The sequence below is a fragment of the Haliotis cracherodii genome, unplaced genomic scaffold (genome assembly GCF_022045235.1).
Source record: "Haliotis cracherodii isolate W230 unplaced genomic scaffold, xgHalCrac1.p SCAF_23, whole genome shotgun sequence".
NCBI classification, from domain to species: Eukaryota; Metazoa; Mollusca; class Gastropoda; order Lepetellida; family Haliotidae; genus Haliotis; species Haliotis cracherodii.
In genome coordinates, this window is record NW_027266279.1 from 3,702,501 (window position 1) to 3,725,588 (window position 23,088).

The following is a 23,088-nucleotide window of genomic DNA, read 5'->3' on the forward strand; positions in this document are numbered from 1 at the left end:
ACTCCTCCTGGGATTCGTGAGTTATTACCATTAATTTCTTCCTTCACTAACAGGCGGTAGGGTAGCCTTGTGGCTAAAGCGTTTGCTGGCCACACCGAGGTCTCCCGTTTCGACTTTGAAATGGGCTTCACAAGTTCACACATTGTACCAATCTCATTAAAATCAGATCTTAGTTCTCGCTACCGCTGAACAAAGATCTGAGGACATCCCATTACGGGTCACGTCAGACCGACCTTGTGCGAACTTTGACCGACCAATGGAATGACCAATCAGAAGGCAGCTTTCTCGTGCTTTACAGCACTAATTTCAAATTGGCGACTTCGCTTCGAAACATATTTTGACAAATTCCCGATTACAAATTTGAAACCTGAACTAAAGAACATTCTGGAATGGCTAATAGATGGTCTAGTTTGTAAGAATTCAGTCGTTAAACCGGTAACTATCGTTCGGAATACCCCATGTTAAAGATTTCGATGTTGCATGATTAGAAATCACATTCCGACTGTCACTTTCATAATCTGGTAAGCGACGCACTGATTGGTCGGATGAAAGGTCGTTCTGAGGTGACCTCTAATGGGATGTCTTCAGATCTTTGTTTAGCGGTAGTGAGAACTAAGTCTGATTTTGATGAGATTGATTTCTGGTGTCCCTCTTGCTGTGATATTGCTACAGTATTGCTAAAAGCGGCCAAGTCGTCACTGCCACGCACGAGAACCCGTGAAGATCCGGGGTAGATTAGGTCTTCAGCAACCCATGCTTGCCGTAAAAAGGCGACTGTGCTTGTCGTAAGAAGCGACTAACGGGATCGGGTGGTCAGGCTCGCTGGCTTGGGTGATACATGTCATCGTATCGCATGTGCGTAGATGGATGCTCATGTCACTCACTGGATTGTCCCGAGTCTATTTACAGACCGCCGTCATATGGTTGGAATGTAGCAGAGTGCGGCTTTAAGCGACATACCCGAGGGACTGGTAGCCAAGTCGTCTGAGGCGCCGCTTGTGAAGCGTTTGCGTCCCTTTGGCGTTAAATCCAGTTGTCCTTGATTGTTTCTAGGTTTGTCAGCACCAGCCGTCATTATTTAGGGTCAACGAAATAGTGTTTTTTTTTGTTTGTACGCTCTGCCTTTGTTAGACAAGATAACGGTTGTTTCTGTTTGGTAGTTAACGTTAGATAATAATGTAATTTAAAATTTAATCCCCGCACACATGCCTATCCGTTATGAGAACTTGCATCGCTTCTACGATGTCGGCTAACAAACCTTGGAAAACATTTTTCAAAACAAAACATGACACTTTGAATATCGTTGGCAACATGTTTTCTTGACTTTGTAATCATGCATTGCATATCCTGCGTCCAGTGGGGGAAAGGTTGGCCCAGTAGGTGTGCAGAGTTGCGCCCTTTGGATACGCCTTGTTCGGTGGTTTGAATCGCGGTTTGCCCAGATTGTTTTATGGTTTGCTCATGGGTTTCATCGAAGTGGTGAACGTCGGGAGCTTGCATCTTATTGGGCTTTCCTTCACATTATGCTGACACGCCGTGATATCACTGGAACAATTGGTGATGTGGACAGTTTCTCACTAGATTGTTTGCATAACAGCATATGTTGGAATATTAAATTTTCACAGGTTTCCTGCCATAGGAATCTGATAATCGATGCAATAGTTCCCAATATTTTGCTTGTTGTTGTAGGGTTGTTCCTTGGCGAAGATTCCAGCTGGTTATATCATGCTAGGTGAGTTTCGTACATTGTTCAACAGGTCTTGGTTTTGCTATTCACAGCACCCTTCGCCCAGTGCTTTGTTTTAGTCAAGGTTTGTTCGTGTGGGAAACGGGGGCAGCCCTGTTTAAGACGCAATTCGCTGAGCAGAGTTGCGTCCGTCGGGCACGCCAGAAACCTGATTGTAGTTTTGAAACGATTGTTTCAGGTTTGTCGGCACTATTCCGTATCACTTCAGGTTTTTCTCCTGACATGCAGTGAAAACACTATTCAAACCGGTGTTAAACCCAACTCGTTTGTGTTTGGGTTGGAGAATACGTGGGACGGTGTTCATTTGCAGGTTTGGCTTGTGGACTTCACTAAAATTCCACAGGCACCGCTATCGTATCTGTAGCAGATAAATTGACTGAAACTTTCAGTGAAGGCATTTTGCAAAACTGTTCAAAAGGACTAATTATGCGAGACTCGCCAGCAAAAACAGTTTTCTTTTTATCATATCGTCTTCAGTCACTGTGTAATTAAACACAAATGTTTGGAATTAGTTATCCTAATAAAATAAAAAGGAAATTTTTCAGTTAATTTACAAAATGACTGAAATTTTTCTTTGGGCAATTCATAAAACGCCTAAATGTTTAAAACTGAAAATTTCAGATATTTTACACATTGACTGTAATGGCAAGTTAAGTAATTGTCGATGTTTCGTTTCTTGGTTTGTTGTTTAACGCCGCACTCAGCAGTGTTCCAGCTATATGACGGCGGTCTGTGAATAATCAAGTCTGGACCAGACAATCCAGTGATTGACCATCGATGTCGATGTTTCTGTTATGGTCAGATTCAATCAATCATTCCCGGGGGTTGTATATTTCACGTCTTGCCTTGTAGTGACTCCTGAATGTGGCCCAGATGGGAAAGTGGATGGGAAGGTGAAGGTCACCACAGACCTGAAAGCCGAGGCCAAGGCAATCTGCCGGGACGACAAAGAAGTGCCCTTCACCAAGGTGGCCCAAGGCGTGAGCTTGGAATTGCCGGTTTCCTATGCGCCAAGCGGCAGCAGTCCCTGTAAATTTCAAGTGAGAACACCTTTGTCGTAGATTCACTGGTACCCGTCAAAGACACCCGCGACTCTAGGACTGTGGTATAAATGTTTTACTGAAAAATCGGCCTTTAACTCTAACCCTACTTTCTGGATGTCATGACCGAATTGTCTGGTCAAGACTCGATTATTTATACCGTCGCCATGCAGCTGGAATATGTAACTTGGTCTCGTCGTTATATGGCTGAAATAATGCCTATGCGACGTTTAATTTTAACTCGCTAGCTAATGTTTCACACATGCATACCCTTTTTCGCAAGTCAATTATTTACGTCCATTCTCAGTGCGTGGGGCAGCTTAGTGGTTAAAGTGTTGGCTCGTCATGCCGTAGGCGCGGCTTCTATATCCAGTATAGGTACAATGTGTGAAGCCCATTTTGGCGTCTCCCCTCCCCTTTAGGTGATTTCTGGAATATTGCTAAAAGCGGCGTAACTCGCTCACTTAAATATCGGAGATGACACTTAATTGACCCTTTCATTCATAACACTGCGGTCGGTTTCAGGTTATTTATTTTGAGATTCGCACTAATATATGGCTGGTACATTTGTATTTTTAGTGAGGACATATCTTGTCCTTGCTTCTGAAACTTGGGTTGGAGAAGAGTACCGGGTAATGTCACAGGTTTAAAATAGATTTAGAAAATAATCTCGTCCTGAGTGCAGATTTGCTGTTGGCAGGGCAAATGTAGACCCGGTTTAGCATGGGTCTTTAGCAACCCATGCTTGCCATAAAAGGCGACCATGCTTGTCGCAAGAGGCGACTATGCTTGTCGTAAAAGGCGACTAACGGGATCGGGTGGTCAGGCTCTCTGACTTGGTTGATACATCTCATCGACCCCAATTGCGTGGATCGATGCTCACGATGTCAATCCCTGGAATGTCAGAAAATATACTCTGGATTGAAATACAACACAGCAAGAACAAAATGATGCAGACGCTGTAGCAGCTGAATGATCGGACCATAAGAACATGTCAACGGGACCTGAACATCTGTTACGATGACGTCAGAAGATCTAAATGGAGTAGGGGGTCATACGACAAAGTCACAAAGTTAATAACGGGTATGACCACCCTGTGCGTGAATCACAGCAGTGCATCGGTGACGCATGGAGTCCACCAAATGGGCATGGAAGGCCTGGGGAATGGCCTGCCATATCCTCCTCAAATCCTGTGCCAAGTCACGGACGTTATCTGAAGGATGTGGAAGACGACGCAGACGGCGCTCCATTTCATCCCACAAATGCTCTATTGGGTACAGATCTGTAGAAATTGCAGGCCATGGCAGTATCATGACATTGTTATGGTGAAGGAAATCCATTGCGACCCTAGCCGTGTGAGGACGAGCGTTGTCCTGTTGAAATGTCAATCCCGGGCCATGACGTTGCAGGAAAGGAATGACCACAGGCCTCAGAATCGGATCTCTGTAGCCAACAACGGTGAGATTGCCCTGAACAACCACCAAAGGGGTTCGGTGCCGTGCTGTTATCCCACCACAAATCAGAGCCACCTCCAAAACGATTCCTCTCCACAATACAGTTGCGTTCCGGTAGACACGTTGGCGCCCGTCACTGTGGGAAATGTTGAACCTCGATTCATCTGTAAAGACAACATTTCTCCACCATATTCGAGATTGGCGAACATGATTTCGACACCATCTTAGACGGTTGACTCGATGACGGTGTGTCAGGATGGGACGTATGGCAGGGCGTCGTGGTCGAATCACGTACTGACGTAAACGATTCCTGACAGTGTTGGGATGGATACGGCGCAGTCCAGGAATTGTCTGGGACGTCGTTACTGCCGTTTGAAACCTGTGTCGGAGATGTGTAACTCGAATCATCTGTCCTGTCTTGGCGTCGTTACTCGGGGACGTCCTGAACGTGGGTGGTCGGCAACGTCATTTGTGTTCTGATAATGCCTCACCATTGCCGATATCGTGTTACGATGGCATTGGAAATGTGTTGCCACCTGTTGCCTCATTCCAGCTCGGATCATTCCAATGGCTTCATGACGCTGTGCAGCTGTCAATCTTGGCATGATTTGCTTGTGATATGCTTGTCTGCGCCTGAAGTTTGGAAAGCATGATCTGTGGTCATTCAAAAATTCCAAAGTGACAGCGAATTTTGAGTTGCACATGCTGTATACAGCTGCACAGGATGCACGTGCAGTAACACATTGCACGTCCATAGGCCCCATTCAATGACGTCATATCGCATGGCACGTGCATGAGCGTTTGGATGACTCCAATAATTGCTGTGTTCAAACCTATATTTCATATATGGACGGCGTGCCCTTATATCTATATTTTCTCCGTGCATAGTTTCTTAATGTGGCTAGTACATCTGAAACATTTCAGAGAACGGCGAACAAGACCCACGCATCGCCATGGAGTAACTGAATTCCGTCGAAAGCGGCGGTACTTCAGGCTAAGTCTTAGCGAGTGAGCGACCTTGAAGTGGGAAAAGTTTATATAAACCATTGCCACCTGTTCCCCCAACAGCCCCCCACCCCACTCCCCCATCGCTTGGTGTCTGCAACCCATCCTAAGATACATATGCAGGTATTTATAACCAAGACTCGCCTGGTTCCCTGGTAGCGTATCAACAGATAAGCCTGGTGCTCAATGCTGCTTAGTCTCCACATCGCCAATACAAAAATAGATGTGGATTCGCAAATAGGAAATGTCCTAAAACCAGTTTCAGGAGCACAGAGGTATTACAACGCGTTATAACAGATGATTCTAGGATAAGCGAGTTTGCCAATTGCATAAAGTGGCAGTGATCAAAGATGTGAAGAGTTATCTGCCTTTGTAGATCCGCTTGATCAGCCAGTACCCCGATAACGCCAAACGGTAAACCACTGAATAAGGTAACACAGTAAATGCTTTATTGATATCTAGGATCCGTTATCTAGGATATCTAGGTCTGTTCGAATTGTTAACTCCCGATTATGTTCCCGTTTTCGTGGGGTTTCAACATAGGGACAAGCACCCCAGCTTCATCTTTTCCAGACACGCCATTTCACCTTCCATGGTCCTGATTTTCACCCTTGATGAATCCGGGTAAAAATATTGCCGGAGAAATCAGTCTGTGTTAAAGGCTGAATCTCGTCTTCTGTAGATTGAAGGTTTTATATCACTGACATGTCGCAAGCTTGAACTGTTTTCGTGACGTTTTAGAAACGCAAGGACACAAAGGTGTACGTTCTCAAAGTGTACGTGTCGTGGGGCGAGCCGGGAAATCCAGTCCATTCTGAAGAAGAGGAGTTCTACGTCACCTGCACCTTTGACGAGAATGGAAATCAAATCTCTCCGAATCAAACTGTTGATGAAAGGTACGAAAGTTATCACTTTCTCTATCCCATTAAAAGCGTTTTGTTTTGGACCTAATGCATGTCGACTCTGCTCATTTGCATAGTTACATAAACATATCGCGGAATATAAAATTATGTAATCGTTTGAATTTTGGTTGATATGAGGATTGCTAGTTACCAAAATGAAAAGGACCCACCTGATGGGTCGGTCCCTTTTTTGTTAGGTAATGACACATGGCAACGGCAACGGAAGCCTTTAGTGACATTTCATTTTAATTTTCTCAAATTCAAGAAAAAAACCAAATGGCACTATAAGGGTTCTGTGCTCCACCGCTTGTGCTCGGGTCAAATTGTCTTGTTCGCACTAGCTGAACCACATTTTCATTGTAACGTGGTTGTTTTAAGGAGTATTTCCGAAGTTGCATATACCATTTGAGTAGTTAGTAATTGTTGTCGAAATGTTGTCCACCCTCACTCTGCCAACAAAATATATGGCTACATCTTTCTGGTTTGGTCATTCAGTCTCGTTGCACCACTGGAAATCCAGACCCATCTGGGAAAGAAAGCTGTGTCCACCTTTACACTGACTTTAACGGATGTTCTTGGAGCTCATTTGACCAACAAGAAGGTGCCCTTGGGTAGGAAGGTTGTTTTGACGGCATCTACGGACGGTAGGTACCGAATGATGCGGGGCGGGGGCGGGGCGCACCGGTAATCATGTCGTCCAGGGTTCTCCAGGGTTCTGCAGGTTTCTGTCGTTCCAGAATCCGACACATCAACACTTTTGTTACGCTGTTCTCGGCAATATTCAAGCTATATGAAAGCAGTCTGTAACTAATGGAGGCTAGATAAGTCCATGAGGAGTCGACCCGTGAAGATTCCGGGGTAGAATAGGTCTTCAGCAACCCATGCTTGCCGTAAATGGTGACTAACGGGATTGGATGCTCATGATATCAATCATTGGATTGTCTGGTCCAGACTCGATTAATTACAGACCGCCATCATATAGCTGGAATATTGCTGAGTGCGGCGTTAAACACCAAACCAACCATGAGGAGTCGTTAACCAAGTCGGCAGTTTGGTCTACCATTACACAACTACATCTACGTGGAAAGTCATCTTATGAAATGACTTTTCTGTCAAATATTTGTCTCTCCTGTCAATGGGTAATTTCATGCGTTGCAAAAGTATCGACATGAGAAACCTATTGGACATCTTTGCTCTGTATGATTGATAGCAGCCAACCAATGGCGTGAATAACCTTCAAGAGTAGGAAACCTACACGGATGCACATTCGAATTTCAGGCAAGAATAACGAGAAGGGTCTTAGGCCAGACGGATGTGATGCAATTGGCACTCTAACCGGAAGAAGATACGCAATTCTACGAGCTGGGTAGGTACAGCTGACTGGTTTGTTTTCAGACTTAAAACCTACATCTGCTAATAAAACCAAGCGGCGTTAGCCCTAAGGTTTATATTTTAAAAATGGTTTTATATCTATTTTAAAGAGGGAAAGCCGACTTTTGTACCTTAATTTAAAATGGTGAATATATGTACATTTCTATTATTGAAACCTGCCGCCCGAATAAAATGTACTGGGCTTAAGTACCCGAATACAGAATTGGACTCGATCAGTGCCTTGTCAATTTCGCACGTGCAGCACAACTTCTCGTGACAACACAACTTCTCGTGACAACACGCCCTCAGCTATTGATGTCATTATGAAGAAAGCAATGTTTGTTTGAATCATTCAGATGTTGCTTACATCGCGTTTTAGAAAACATATCTAACTGATAAGTTGACACTTCAAAATATTTTCTCCACATGGGTTTCAATGAAAGGTCTCTATCATGGGAATATTCTCAAAAGTGAAGTGAAAATAACGCTTAAACGCCAAAGGTAGTTTGCAGGCCAAAATATAACGCAGGCGGTCAACTTGTCACAGGCAGCAATTAGCGGAACAGGTCAAGAGTTGCGCCGGGGCGGTCGGGGAGTCTAGTGGTTAAAACGTTCTCTCGTTAGGCCGGGTTCGATTAACGACATGGGTACAATGTGTGAAGTCCAACTCTGCTATCCCCCGCCGTGATATTGCTGGAACGTTGCTTAAAGCGGCGTAAGACCACACTCGCTCAAGAGTTGCACCTCTGGTCATGCCGAATCGCAGTAGATCGCAGTTCCTCCCCGATTTGGTTTGGCCACACCAAACATGACGTAAAATTCACCACTGTCACTTGATGCTTTGGAGTGTTATGGCCGTCATCTGAGGTGCCGCAGTTTGTTGTACGAAATTTCCAAATTGTTGATCGATGCTCATGATATCAATCACTGGATTGCCTGGTTCAGACTCGATTATTAACATACCGCCGTCATTTTGCTGGAATATTGCTGAATGCGGCGTTAAACAAACACTTCTGTCTTTTCTCCACCTTGCCGAGACTCGCCGTGAAAATTATAACTGAAAATACTGTTAACAGCATAAACCCAACTCATGTTTTTCAGATGTGGCGATGGCGTCGTGTTCGGGCAGAAGGACGGCTTCGTAAGCAGTGGGCTGACTTCAATGAGTCCTTACTTCAGCGCTTTCGACATGGCAGGCGAGCCCTCCATCCGATTTGAGTGTAACTTTACATTATGCGAAAAAGCATGCAATGGGGTAAGCCTTAAACAGACCCTTTACTCAAAGGTCGTGGGACAAGGGAGGTGGGACCACTTGAAGTTTCAGGGTTGGAATAGGTTCAACATAACCTCACCACATACCTTCATCGGGTGATCAGATTTTGTCACCCGGGCCCGACGGCATGGGTCGTTGCGCTTGAGACGGGCACTATCAGACCGCCGTCACTGCTGAGGGGGCTGGGTGGCCCAATCGTCCAAGCAGCTTTTAATCAAGGGCCTAAACCGACAATAAGTCAGGTTTCCACCCTTGCCAAATGCGACAGTGGCTATCACGAGGTACCTCCCCCACTATGCCCTCCCCACCCCAGTTACTGTACATATGCTTTGCAAATCCTTAAGTCGACAAACACAGAACTGAAGGTCTCTGGTACCCTTGTTATTCTGAGTCAGAATAACTAGTACTGGTATTGTTTGTATGTAGATCGAAGAACTTCGATCGGATGTATGTGGATCGGACACTTTAGAAAAGTTTCTTGACCTTGTGCCAGTCCAGTGACCCATGCTGTCTCTGTAGATATTCAAGGGAAAAGGTGCCCTTAGTAACACGTGCATGCTGGGGCCTTTTCCGGAAAGGCGAAGGTCTCGTCGTTAACATGAAATCTTCGTGAGAAATATTAAGGTGACCAACCAAAATTTGGGAGGCGATATTTGACCGCGTTAAATCGACACCTTGCCTTTTTCAGAGTTCCTGCTCCAACGAAAGACGCCGGAGATCTGAAGATGGTAAGTGTTTCCATTTGTCGCATTGCCCCCCATCCCATCCCATCCCATCCCATCCCATCTCGAGTTCAGTAAACTACATGAAGGCATGTCACTGATTGCGTTTGTTCCCCCCCCCCCCCATCCCCCCCCCCCAGCGTCGGTGGATCATCTTGTACTTGACAAAAAAATCCCTAAAATTAAATACTACTATTTTATTTATTTTTGCAGATGACGACAAACCACGTCTGATTTTCAGCGGCGACTCGGGACAACGTTCATGGTTTGACCTCCGTGACAGCAGCAATGACCTCGTGTTCTGGGCGTTATTGCTTGGCATAGGAATGGTGACGCTGATATCGGTTGGTGTATCGGTCTGTGCCCTTGCAAGACGCAGATCAAACATACAAGTTGTCGCAGCCTAATGAATAAATACTTAAAATACTTCGGTTCTTTCTATTAATTACATGATCCCTAGTTGTCCAGCTTGTAAGGCTGGGTGGTCTAATTGGGTTGATCATTCTACGTTCAGATTTGATCAGGGTTAGAATTTGTCTTCAACCCACTGAAGGAGCTGGAGGATTTGGAATACTGTGCCTCGTTTCCAGAAAAAAAAAATGTTGGAAGGGATTTGTTCTCAGTACCAGCCTTCCCCAAAATACTGACTTCAAGCGTATATTTGGTTATCTTTGCGGTTAAAACTTATCGTAATCACAAGCTGTTTCACAAAGAGCGTGTCGAAACGCCTCCTTCCTTTGTCACGATCAAGGCAATCGTGCTTTGGAATTGCGATCGCCAGTTCATACATTCCTGATGTTAACGAACACCCGATTTTTTTCATCACTAAAGTTAATTTGTCATGTCTCCATGTGGTGGGTATTGTAACACGTATCCTTCCAAATGTGGGTATTTTCAGCAGCGTATAACATCGTGAAATTACATTGAAGTACTGAAATGACCCAGGTTTTAAAAAGGCGCAACCCCATCACCTGTTCATTCAGGTCCACTCGGCAAACTCCGTCGCAATCGTATTCCAATTGCGTGGATCGACGTCATGTCAATCACTGGCTTCTCTGGTCCAGACTCGATTGTGTAGACCGCCGTCAAAAAGCTGGAAGACAGCTGAGCGCGGTGTTAAATTAAACAAATCTTGGTTATGCGTCTTACACCAGATCCCTCGGAATAAAGGACACTGACCTGGAGGAGATTGTACAGTAAACTAAGCACATGGGATGAAATCGTTTAAGAAGAGAAATTCTGAACTCAATATCACCGTTTCTGCATAGTGTTAGGCAGATGATTTACGTTCGCCATGGCACTTGGCAATGCCACCGACGAAAACATTTAATTGTCGCTCAATGACCTACCACATATTCGTTAGCATTGGGCTTAAAACAAAATTCATACAAATGTTGTGTTAATTGTATTGTCAGTAATGGTTCAGTTCAGGGTGGATGATAAACATCGGTTATATTGACGTCTTGCATATGTTTGTATGCTACCGCGACGAGTTCATCGGCCCTCTTGTTCTACCGTTTTTGCGTGCAAAACACATGCTTAAATTACATTTGGCTATTTCGATAAGTACCAATTGGCTAAAATGAAATCTAAAATAATTCATTTATAACAGTTTTGCCGAAGCTGCAGTGTACATAATGGATGTATGCACACATTTCCGAACGTGAACTTCCAAATGTATCCCGCCTGGCGCGACGTATTGAGACACAAGGACTGTCCGTCTACCAGTAGGTTCATATGACGGCATGGTCTCGATGACAACAAAAACAAAACCACCAGAAGTCAATACATGCATGCAAATCCCTACGTGTAAAAAAAGACCCGATGTAAGACAGTTTATTCAGAATGTAAAACCATGGTACATTCCAGTTTTAACACACATGAAAATCAACGTGATCTTGAAAATAGCATAATATATATTCACCCTAGTCTAAATACGTTTCAAATACATTGCTCAAGATTTGATAACATCTACATTATGCTCCGATGTTCATACAGTTTGGCCCTCACTCTATAAAGGTTCATACTCCAATGAACTCACACAAAGTGAAGGTCAATTCTTAAATCCTCACTCGCTCACTTACTCTGATAAGTGTGAATTGTCAAGGCTCCCATGGCCGAAATCTATAAATTGGGGAATCTTCTGAAAGGTATCGTCACTGTATAGGATGTATATTGATTTCCAGCGAAAGCGTAAGAGGCCAGCGACAAAAGGGACTGCAGTTAAACCTATTGTCAGCAAGGAGTGTTATTACTGCAGTTCGAATATTAAACATTTGCATCATTCTGTGTTTTCATGAGTCAATCTCATCTTACACAAGACATATGTCAGACTTGACGCGAATGATTCTATTCTGTTGGACAGTTGTCATCGGGGTGCTTAATTAATTTCTAGGTGTCATTGCTGACCACCACACACATACACACCCCGCTCATTTTTATGAAACACAAATGCATGTCCCTTTAAAAGTAACATTTAGTTCATCACCGACCCACCCACCCATCCCTAAATGTTCAAATTAATAAAAATAAACGCACGCACACACACTCGAGTTAAAGTTGAACAGTCACCAATGCTTGATTGCCTGTAAATTATCTGAATTACCTTATTACGAGAATAAGCCCATTGTAGCGATTCGTGTTAATTATATACTACTCAAAAGAAGTTAAGGATCACCTGATTTTTTCATATTACAACAGTTAATCTCTCCTGCCATGACAGATTAACATTACCAATATGAAAGAATAGGGTGATCCTTAACTTCTTTTGAGTAGTATATATCCGAGAAATCTGTATTCACTTGAATTATTTAACATTTGTTAATTATCAAGTTTGACCTTAGAATCCCAAAACTAGTTTCAGGGAATGTCTTCAAAACCCATTAAAGAATACCTATAAAACCTGAAAAGTCTGGGCATTATGTAACACATCTATATTTCCTTCAGAGAATCAAACATTAAATATATCCACTGTTTTTTTCAGGGATTACACACATATTTCGAGTGACACAAAAACAACTAACTAGATTCAGAACTTGTGGTCACAGGCTTCCTATTGAAACAGTTGGTGCAATGTTGAAAGGAACAAAGAAAATGTACATGTTGTTATTTTGAATTCTGTGTTCCACATCTCCGACAGGTCATTTCCTGATTGCTATTGTAAATATCCTGCAATGGATATGGTTTCTGTTAACCTCTTCTGATCTAAATATCAAATTATCTAAGGAAGGGCACATGTCCCCCTATGAAATTCTTTTCTTCAGTCTGTTTGTCTAATGTTTAATGCCGTACTCAGCAATATACTAATACGAATCCCGTTAGTCGTCTCTTATGACCAGCATGGAATGCTGGAGACCAGTATCAACCCGGTATCAACTCCGGCCAGATGCTCCATACACTTGCCCGAAGGTGCGGTTCGTCCCAGGCGAAGGTGAGGGTGAAATGGGGTTTAACGTCGTGTTCAAGATTGTAGCACTCACACAGCGACGAGCCATTCAAATTGCTGCCCAAAATGAATAGTTTGTAGTTGTTACCACTGAGTGGGCCTTATATAATATAACCACTATATGTAAACATCACATTAATTGTGGCATATGAAATAATACATCCCATAAGGTCCCAGTATGTTAACTGAGGAAGAAATCTGCCAAAACCATGCATCAGTCCTATTAACGTTTTCCATGACTCTAAAACCTGAAGATATGCCAATTCTTCTTTTCTTATGGGTTCCAAAATTCAACAAGCATGGAATAGTCATATTCCCCGCCAATAACACATGTCGGGTTTTAAAGGGAAGAAATGTACGGTTTTCAAGATCTGCTCCGGAAAGCAGCACAACCGCATTTTTTAGTCAAAGTCGTTGCCCTGGAGACTCGGAAAAATACATTTTTAAAAAATCCCAAACTTTCAAAGTGCACCACTTTGACACTTGAACTATCTATGTGCCAAGTTCAGTTAAGATATCGCTCATGGTTTTTGAGTTCTCCGGAAACAAAACGTGAAGGAAGGAGGACAGCATAAATTCCTTCCACTTCAGTACAAAAAGAGATATATTGCACGGTAAAGTACCACCAAAGCTCTGTCTCAAAGATTAACCATAATCCTTAATGAATCTAGGAATGATGTTCTTTATATTCACGAGAAGTATTTGAGACAAGTGGAATTAATACCAGGTGTATTCTCCAAAGCTCAAACGATTTGATTTTTTAACTTTGTACACCACTATCCCACATGATATTTAGGAAAACTTAAGCATGGGACATGTGTCACTAAATGTGGTGACATCTATCTTCAGATCAAAAGGCCATTTCCTAAGTACAAGAGCTATCTACCAGCACTGTGCAAGTATGAACTGTCACCTACACGCATTGTCGTAATCATCCTCCATTCTACAGCAGTCCAGTAAGGCAACCCTTGCTGAGAACGTGGAAATGTCCTGTTCATTTTTCATGGTGATGCTCTACTTCACCAGCTACCCCTACCAAGAGGTTCTACATCATATCAGGTATATGTTGCACAGAAATATGCTGCTACCATTGCCTTTTATTTCATGTTGAAATTGAACCGTGTGACTTGTTCCTGGTACCAGAACCCAATCAAACTTCAAGAAGGAACAGGATTTGGTGCATGAAGCAATCAAAGCACCAAAGCTGGGCAATGATATATGTGATACTCTTTGTTACATGCAATTCTTGGCTGTCACCCCACTTCTTCCCTACTTGGCTTTGGAAAGCGTCTAGCATTGGAGAAGATCATGGATGATGCCTTGTTCTGCCAACAGGCTTAAAACAGAAGAAACTGGGGATGATCTAAGGAGGAAGGACAGGATAGCTTACAATACATAGAGCCTCAAACTCTTCCAAACTCTGCCACCAACCTCTGACAGCCGAAGGATACCACAGCCCCAGTATCTACTTCCAGAAAATGGAGTGGAAGGGGCTGGAAACGAATACATTGGAGTAGGGAGGCACATGATAGATGGACGGTGCTTACCAATACAGACAAATCAGCCTGCAGTATCTTCAGCACTCCTGGACATCATCTGCTGTAATTGCAAAAAAGACACACACTAAGATGCTCTTGCCAGAAATATGGTCTCACTTGCAGTACTGCATGCAGGGAATGCCATGGTACAAGCTGGACCAATGCACAACTACCAGGCTTCTCAGAGGATGACAAGCAGGTTGAGACTTTCGAGGTATATAAGGACCCTGCAACATTCACCGTGACATCTTTTCCACTGTTCATCACATAATAATGTTCATGAATCTGACAATTATGTTATTGAATGAGCAGTGGATCATGATTTTTCAGATTAATATTCAGATATTTGTATTTGGTGGTTATGTTGGATTTCCGCATTTTCGTGAGATAAATTTTCAACTTCTTGTGAAACTGGTTTTGGTTTATTCTGAGAGACCTCAAGTGGTCAAACTTTTATCCAACGAGTATTTACATGAATGAAAACGAAACCTTTTAATGTGTTTACTGTCATTGTAATAAGTACATAATTGTAATAAGTCCAAGTATACTGTTTTAAAGATAAAAGATTCCAGTCTGAACACATAGTTAGGAATTTTTTCGTCTGTCTTGAATGTTTGTAGATTTGTCAAAATGTTCAGTTGTTCTTTTTAGAAACATAATATGCTATTTCAGAATACAACATGATTTTTGTCATCAATAAATTACACTTCATCCGATATGTGGAAGACATATTGATAATTGGTGGCCATATTTGATTATGCAAATCTGACATGTTTCCCAAAATGGGATTGCTTTTAGTTGGTTGTTTTTAGACCTTGTAGAAATGCATTGTGGTGAAATAACCTCTGTTGCAATTTATTCCAAGTTGAGTGAAAACATGGTCCAGACTGCCTTGACTTGACTGTGAGGCCAGAGGCAGGCATCTGATCCCCGTGTGCCCAATTAATGCTTCCCTTCTTGCTGTTCTTTTCCTATATGTATATAAATCAGAATTTCTGTTTGGTTTAGCATTGTCAAAACAAGGCCATTTATCCAATGTCGTAAGGTTCTGGTATGTTGACCATCTGATATCATTCTGTCACAGTCAAACAGCCCATTCCCTTCCTCTGATCCACCTTCTGAACTAGAAATAAAGGAGTGAGACTGCCTTGTCTGTTTCACACTTACATCTATGCATAAAGATTCAGAGTGACAAAACACTCTCCACAAGACTGTATAACAAGAGGGATGACTTTCCAATAGTCATTCAACTTTCCCTTATTACATGCAATGATATATATCACACAAAGAGGCAAAAATATTAACGTTTATTCAGTTGATGAAGCTTATATTCACACAGCATTATCCATTAACATTGTACAGTTTACACAACATCAGTGAAATATTGTACAAGTCGAAGTGAAGAAACATTATCAGTCCTCCAGTTATTCCTTATGGCATAAAAACATGTTAAATCTTGACATGGTGAGGCACCCTTGTAGCCAAGTATTACCCTGTTTTCAATTCACATCCACAGTGTAGTCAAGGAAACACAGATGTGACGATACCGGATATATTTAGTAGCATGTTCTTTCCCTACTATCACGATAGGCCCGGGTAATTTCTCTAGAATGTGTGTTAAAGTTTGATGACTGTCTTGAGGAGAGCAGGTACGAATTTGAGTTCAGGAAAAACTTTGAACTGAAATCAACAAAAACAATGTATCATTCATTTGAAAAGCTACAAAATCCCAGGTACGGTACAAATACTTGAATGCATAGAGTAACATACTGTATAAAAATTGCATAAAAAACACATTTCGCAGTTTATAAATGCATAAGCAATTCTTACTGATGTAAGAAAATGTTTAGTTGTTAATTTCATACCCTTTCTCCCATGTCGCTGTGACAGAAGACAACATTGGTTAGCCTTCAGTGCGGACTTCGGGGTTTCGAATCCCACTGTTGACAAACTTTTTCATGAAATTGTTCTATCAGCAAGACAAATGATAGGGGAAAAAAGAAGTTCCATCATTGCCAAGTACTGTTTAACTAACAGTTCAGTTAGTGAGACCATGGTCAAAGAAAAAGTAGCCATGGTTTAAAGATATCTATTCTCAACACAAGCATGATATGTATGACACCTATCACTAAACAAGTAGGGGCATCTGATACCTCCTCAACAACAGGTATTATTAGTCAATGATGCAGCCTTTGACACCAACTACAACACAAGCATGCAGTATATGACACCTATTACAACACAAGCATGCAGTATTTGACACCTATTACTACACAAGCATGCAGTATTTGACACCTATAACAACACAAGCATGCAGTATATGACACCTATCACACATGCATGCAGTATTTGACAATTATAACACAAGCATGCAGTATTTGACAACAACAACAACACAAGCATGCAGTATATGACACCTATAACAACACAAGCATGCAGTATTTGACACCTATAACAACACAAGCATGCAGTATTTGACACCTATTACAACACAAGCATGCAATATTTAACACCTATTACAACACAAGCATGCAGTATTTGACACATATTACAACACAAGCCGACGATATCAAATACCTATTCCCAACACAAGGATGTGATACTTGACACCCATTACAACACATGAAAGCGACATTTGACACTTATTCAAAACAAGACTTGTGAATGTCTCTTCCTGCTTGCCAATTCAGAATCAGCAAATTGTACCTGTTACGTCCTTGTTGATCTGTGTATGTGTTGAAATCCATTCCCAGCACCCAGTACAGATCTCCTTCCATGAACTCAGGACAGCCACACTCTTGTCTCGTCACAAATGTCACGTGCTGCTGGGCCAGTTCACCGATACCTGAAAGAGTGTGTGAGTCGAGTGACACGCTCATTTCAACAGTGTGTGTTTGTTGATTAACTCTGCACACAGATAAGTAAAGTATCAAGTCTGGATTAGACAATCCAGTGAGTGAAATTTTAAGCATTGTCCCACACTGTCGTGGGACATACGATGATCACGCTATCAACTAAGTCACCGAGCCTTAAAAATTACCATGCAATCCCTGAAGTCAGCTCTTTTTGGTTGCTTGGGACCAGTTCTAACCCTGAATCACCATGGGGCTCGATTTTAACAAGACCATATAGAGTATAGCATGTTCATGTTAGACTTACATGGTTTTAGGTCTTCTTCAACATTAAACAGCAAATGTCTGTAGCCAGGGTGTTCCTCCATAGACAGTGCTCGTAACTTGAATGCTGAAACAATGGAATTTGGGTATTAGCTCACATTTTAAACAGAGATATTATCTTCTAGACTGTACTATTTCTATGTCTATTATTTATACACTGGAAGCTAACAGCGCTCCATATTGAGCTATGCGAGTGAGTGCGTGAGTGAGTGAGTCAATGTCGTTTTGCACTACGGTCTGACCAAGCTGGCCTCATTAAGGGCATTAATCAAATGTTATATGTGGTGTCTTCTGTGGCCAGTTATTTTCGTCCAAATAGGTCACACGTTGCATTTGGTGTCTCCTGAGGCCAGTGACTTTGTTTGAATAATATCACTGCTCACCATGCAGAATTGGGTGCCCAGTAGGATGAGAATAGTAACGTGGCAGTTAACCTTGTGTCACCTCAGACATGATAGGCAGCTTGGGTTGAGTACTCCCCAGTAATAGGAGAAAGATATTTGAGGGTACACTGATCCATTGACTGGAGTAATTATGCTGCTCTTTTATGTTTCACAGATTAAATAAAAATGCAGCAAAGGGTGTTTGGGTGATGCTGGCACAATCAGGATGGTTAGGATCATCATCAATTAAGGGCCCCTTACTCCTCTACACGCAGCCCAGACAGCAAATGGGTCTCCTTCCTGGAAGAGCTGACTTGTCGAACCCACCAATAACTTTTCAGAGAATATGAAGACTCAAACACTGCAGCCTTTTGCAAGACCAAGATTGTCAGAAGAGCTGTGTTACCATCAGCAAAACCCAGGTACTATCCCCATGTCAGTCAAGTGATTGGGAGGTACTAAACCTAAGGCCACAAGAAAAATAGTCTAATCAACTTAGTACTTGGGATGGAAGCGTGACTTTTCATAGGCAAGGTCTTCATATTTATAATGTTTTTCCTGAATCTTGTCAAAGATCATTCATGTCATAAGAATGATATAAATGATTTCATTGTATTTATTAGAAAATACAAGATCAGGTTTATTGGCCTTGTCTGGATTTCATTATTATCATTGTCCATAATGCCCCATCACAATATGGGTTGGATACACCTAAGATTCAAAATCACAAACATGGCGAAGACGATAATAAAAGGATTAAGCAACACAATCATGTCGCTTTAGATACTGTGTGCCAAAGCTTGACATTCCAATGACAAGGTGTTGGACTAGCTGTCTCATTAAATTTATTACATAATCTACATTACATATTTACATTTTCATGCAAAATCACATATTGACTGTTTCAAGTGGAAAGTGATTGGGCCTGAGAACAGAGAGCCTTCTATTTCGCTTTACAGACCAGAGGACTTCATCCAAGCAACAAACAACACTCATTTAGAAAGCCTCCTCTTGAAAAATTGAGTGTGAGCTGATTTGATAATGGCACTTCACTTGGCTGACACTTATTTCTGAACCGTCCAGCAGTACAGCACCATTACATTGAGATTCTCTCCTACATCTTGTTTAAGGAAACTGTGGAATGACTTATTTTTCTTTTCATCAAGAGTCTTGACAAAGCTTCACAAGAGGATCATCGAACAAATAAATGTGTGCAAAAGTGCACATTAAAATTTTATCAAGAAGAGCCTCCACACCCTTTGGATTTGTTTGATAAATATAAGCGATTGAGGGAAGAGCAGGGTGATCTATGTCCAATCAATAACACCAAAATAACACCTTATTTTGTGCATTAAACTCTGAACTCTTTCTTTAGAGAAGATTTACACTCTTCGTGAGGTTTATCTATAAATCATTATGGGCATTTTGGAACTTGATCCTTCAAATAATGCTCAATCAGTCCTACTCTCTGTAACTCAACTGACCCAATCTCCACAGCCTTGCCACATTTTAGATGGAAGGGAATGCATTTGTAGAGTCCAAACATCATACAACTATCTCTTAGAAAGACTTGACAAGGAGAACCTGATCTTTTAACTCGGATATCGATCTCATCCATGTAAAGGAGATGAGTAAGGCGTGTTGGGGATCTATGCTTTGGAGGTCTAGGATGGTAGCACCCCTCCCTATTAGGTAAGAAACTCAAAAGATTCAATGCCAAACACAAAGGCAAAGGGCTGAATGAATCACCCTGAAATATTCCCCGCTTAACTGCAGCATGGTATCTCAATGGGCTGGCACTATAAACTGATAAAAGTCTGGACTAGTACAGGCAGCTTCACCCACTTGTACATGCATGTCACTATATATGTGAAATAATAATGATCACGATGTAAAAATTCATTTCACCTCACGTTGTCAAGGATAATGAGGCATGTCCCTACATCCAAAGGCATTTAAGCAGTCGAATTACCTCAATCCAATGGATCATCGCTAGCTGAAACAGTTTTGTTTACCCCAAAGGTATCCCAAAGGCTTGTATAATTTCATACATTTTGGAGGCATTGCTATATGTCATCCCTATTCGGGCTAGTAGAAGTTCTTGGATAATTTCCATCCTTATAGCCCATGAAATTTGCTTGACATTCAATTGGACCAACTTTAAATTAAATTTAACCAAAGTAATATCTTCTATCGAAATTGTCATGTTATTTGAATTTATGCAACAGGAAAAATGGTGAAATCACGTAATATCAGCACTCAATTGCTTCCCTATGTAATTTGTATGTAACAGAATAAACCAAGTGATCCAACTGGCCACAATTGGCTTGTAATCCAACATATGCAGCGTACACAAATATGTTCGAAACTCCCAACACATTATTCCTCTTCACGTACCATACAACGAGTCTCTTGCCAAGGCCCGGAGTAGACGCATACTGGGGTTGGCTCGGCGACCACAGTCCACACACTTATCTGGAAAATGTAATTCAGCATGAGACCAGTGTTTGAACAAATAATAACAGTCAACAGGACCAGCCCCACACTGACCCCAACTTAACTGGACCGACGATATCAGCTTGCAAACTACAAAACTAAATTTGAAAGACTTTCTCACATTTAGTTCGAACCAATTTCACCAATTTCTGTTCACCCGGAGTTTGTACTTAATGGTCCTGATCAGTGTTAATTACCATTTGTCTGGTCGTACTGTCAAACTCTGAAGAAAACACCTATTCAAACTGATGTGTATACATGATAGTGAAGTAAAGATGTTGAGGTGAAGGCTAAACATTAAAGTATAGTAAAAACGTTAATGTGAAGAACAGATGATAAAGACAGGTTATGGTGTGAGAGTGAAGTATTAAATGACACTTAATTCTCGTGGTGATGAGTAGATAGTAGAGTGAAGTTAAGACGTTAAAGTAAAGTACAGGCCACAAAGTGTAGTGTAAACCTAAAAGTGAAGTATAAAGTAATGAACAAAAGTGTAAAGATGAGGTAAAGGCTTTGAAGTTAGTCGAAATGTGACACGTAAACAAACGTCAATGACTACTCAGGTTTAATGTGACTTTGATCAGTATTTAAGTTTTATAACTGCATGTCAGCTTGATGTGGGAGGACATGTGCTGCTCAGAGAAACGATGCTTTCTCCTTAGGCCCAAGGTGCTGCAGGTCTCAGACGCTTACCACTTTGGTGAAACCCACGAGCATAAATATTGTGCTGCCCAATCTCGTTAAAATCAGATCTTAGTTCTCGCTAACGCTAAAAGATCTGAGGACATCCCATAAGGGATCACGTCAGCACGACCTTTCATCCAACCAATCCGAGCATCACTTACCAGATCATGAAAGTGACAGTCGGAATGTGATTTCTAAACATGGGGTATTCCGAAGATAGTTATGGGCAGAATCCATACAGTCTAGACCATCTATTAGCCATTCCAGAATGTTCTTTTGTCAAGGTTTCAAATTTTTAATTGAGAATTTGTCAAAATATGTTTCATAGCGGAGTCGCCAATTTGAAATTGGTACCGTAAAGTACGAGAAAGCTGCCTTCTAATTGGCTAATGTCGACTTCTTGTCAGTTATTCCATTGGTCTGTCAAAGTTCGTGCAAGGTCGGTTTGATGTGACCCGTAATGGGATGTCTTCAGATTTTTGTTTAGCGGTAGCAAGAACTAAGATCGGATTTTAATGAGATTTGGCATATAAACATTAAAGTGAGGTAAAGAAGTCGAAGTGAAGTATGGTTATAAAAGTGAAATAACCACGATCAATTAACTTGTACATATATTCCTTCATATATGACTACAGTTAATCTGTCATGCATCATACAGCCTTCCAATTGTTGGTGTCAGAATTCTGTCAGCAATTCCTATACCTCACAGCTTGAATCATTCATGTAAAGTTTCAGGCCTTGTTGTTTATGATAAATGTCGAAGATGTAGATGGACAACCAGACCAACAACATGCTTAAACAAAAGCCCTTATGACTATCAGTCAGTTGAGCTGAAAACCTCAGTGCATTTATCTCCTGTGTCCAATGTAAGGGAACTGACCGTTTATACAGCTGCAGCCTCTCATCTGGTTATTGACCTGTACTGGACAATAGAAAGGCGTGCTGACCACATTCTCCCCACTCTCATATGTTCGTGGACATGTCCATTCTGAAAAGAAAACTTGAAACTCATAGTCCAGGTTTACAAGTAAGATATTGGCCTTAAAGTTCCTCACTAGTGACTAAAATTTAAGGCTGCTTTGGACAATAGTTCAGTTAAACAGCCAGGCAAAAGAAAGTTAGTGTGTCTACCAGATCCCAGAAAATAAATTAAAAAAGGAGTTGCAACTCAATCTAGAATGACTCGGCAGGAGTCCTGAAATTAAGGATTGTTCTAGGCTCCATTTGGATTTTATCTCTTTCTTTTTTTGTAGATATATATTTTTAAATAACATAATTTTATTTCTGAGACTAAATGTCAGTCTGAAAGAAAGAATACATCGATGTTTTGAGGTGGCTAAAAATGAAACAAAAAGAGATGGTTATTTGATGTTGATGTATTTGATATAGGTATGATATTTGTGCTTTCAACCTTAAGTTTGCAGTGTTTTGACGACTGTTTTCAGCTTAGAAAAGTTTTGATACCAAAAATGTGTGGGTCAATTAAAGTTTTTAAGTGTATACATTTGTATGCCCAACAGATCAATACAGTCATCTTCAAGTGAAAGGATAGCTGAAGCAAAGCTGTAGTTGACATTTTCAACTTTGGTGAATACCACGATCTATGCTCAGTACAGTGATATCATGGCGTGTCATCTTCAAGAGGCAGTCATAAAGTGGCCATTTCATGAAGGGTTTTATGTTACAAAAGAGCATTGGGGTTGGCCTTGTGTTACAAATGAGCAGGTAAAATATACAATGTGTTCTCGAATAACTTGTTTGCAACTTATGTTTGATGTTCTGATGACATATGCAAAAATAGATTTCCAGTGTCAGCTGACACTTTCCGTGGGCATGCCTGCTTAACAGGGGA

The 23,088-nt window shown here is 41.6% G+C and overlaps 2 protein-coding genes across 2 annotated transcripts in view; one reads left to right on the top strand and one right to left on the bottom strand.

Annotated features, from left to right (window-relative positions):
- The first annotated feature begins 1,696 nt into the window (after nt 1-1,696).
- Nucleotides 1,697-9,921, top strand: LOC139471947 (vitelline envelope sperm lysin receptor-like). Its single transcript, XM_071254457.1, has 8 exons — nt 1,697-1,732; nt 2,600-2,787; nt 5,988-6,142; nt 6,644-6,792; nt 7,427-7,514; nt 8,621-8,774; nt 9,481-9,520; nt 9,728-9,921. Exons 1-8 carry the CDS (start codon nt 1,726-1,728, stop codon nt 9,919-9,921), a joined length of 975 nt encoding a protein of 324 aa, XP_071110558.1. The 5' UTR covers nt 1,697-1,725.
- Nucleotides 9,922-15,787: 5,866 nt separating this feature from the next.
- LOC139471525 (complement C3-like) overlaps nt 15,788-23,088 on the bottom strand; it is an 87,187-nt gene continuing 79,886 nt past the window's right edge. Inside the window, exons 34-38 of the mRNA XM_071253902.1 lie at nt 22,117-22,224; nt 20,454-20,531; nt 17,657-17,740; nt 17,204-17,342; nt 15,788-16,177 (exon numbers count right to left, since the gene is read on the bottom strand). Coding sequence (XP_071110003.1) covers nt 16,054-16,177; nt 17,204-17,342; nt 17,657-17,740; nt 20,454-20,531; nt 22,117-22,224 — 533 coding nt within the window. The 3' untranslated portion in view covers nt 15,788-16,053. The remainder of the gene's footprint in view (nt 16,178-17,203; nt 17,343-17,656; nt 17,741-20,453; nt 20,532-22,116; nt 22,225-23,088) is intronic.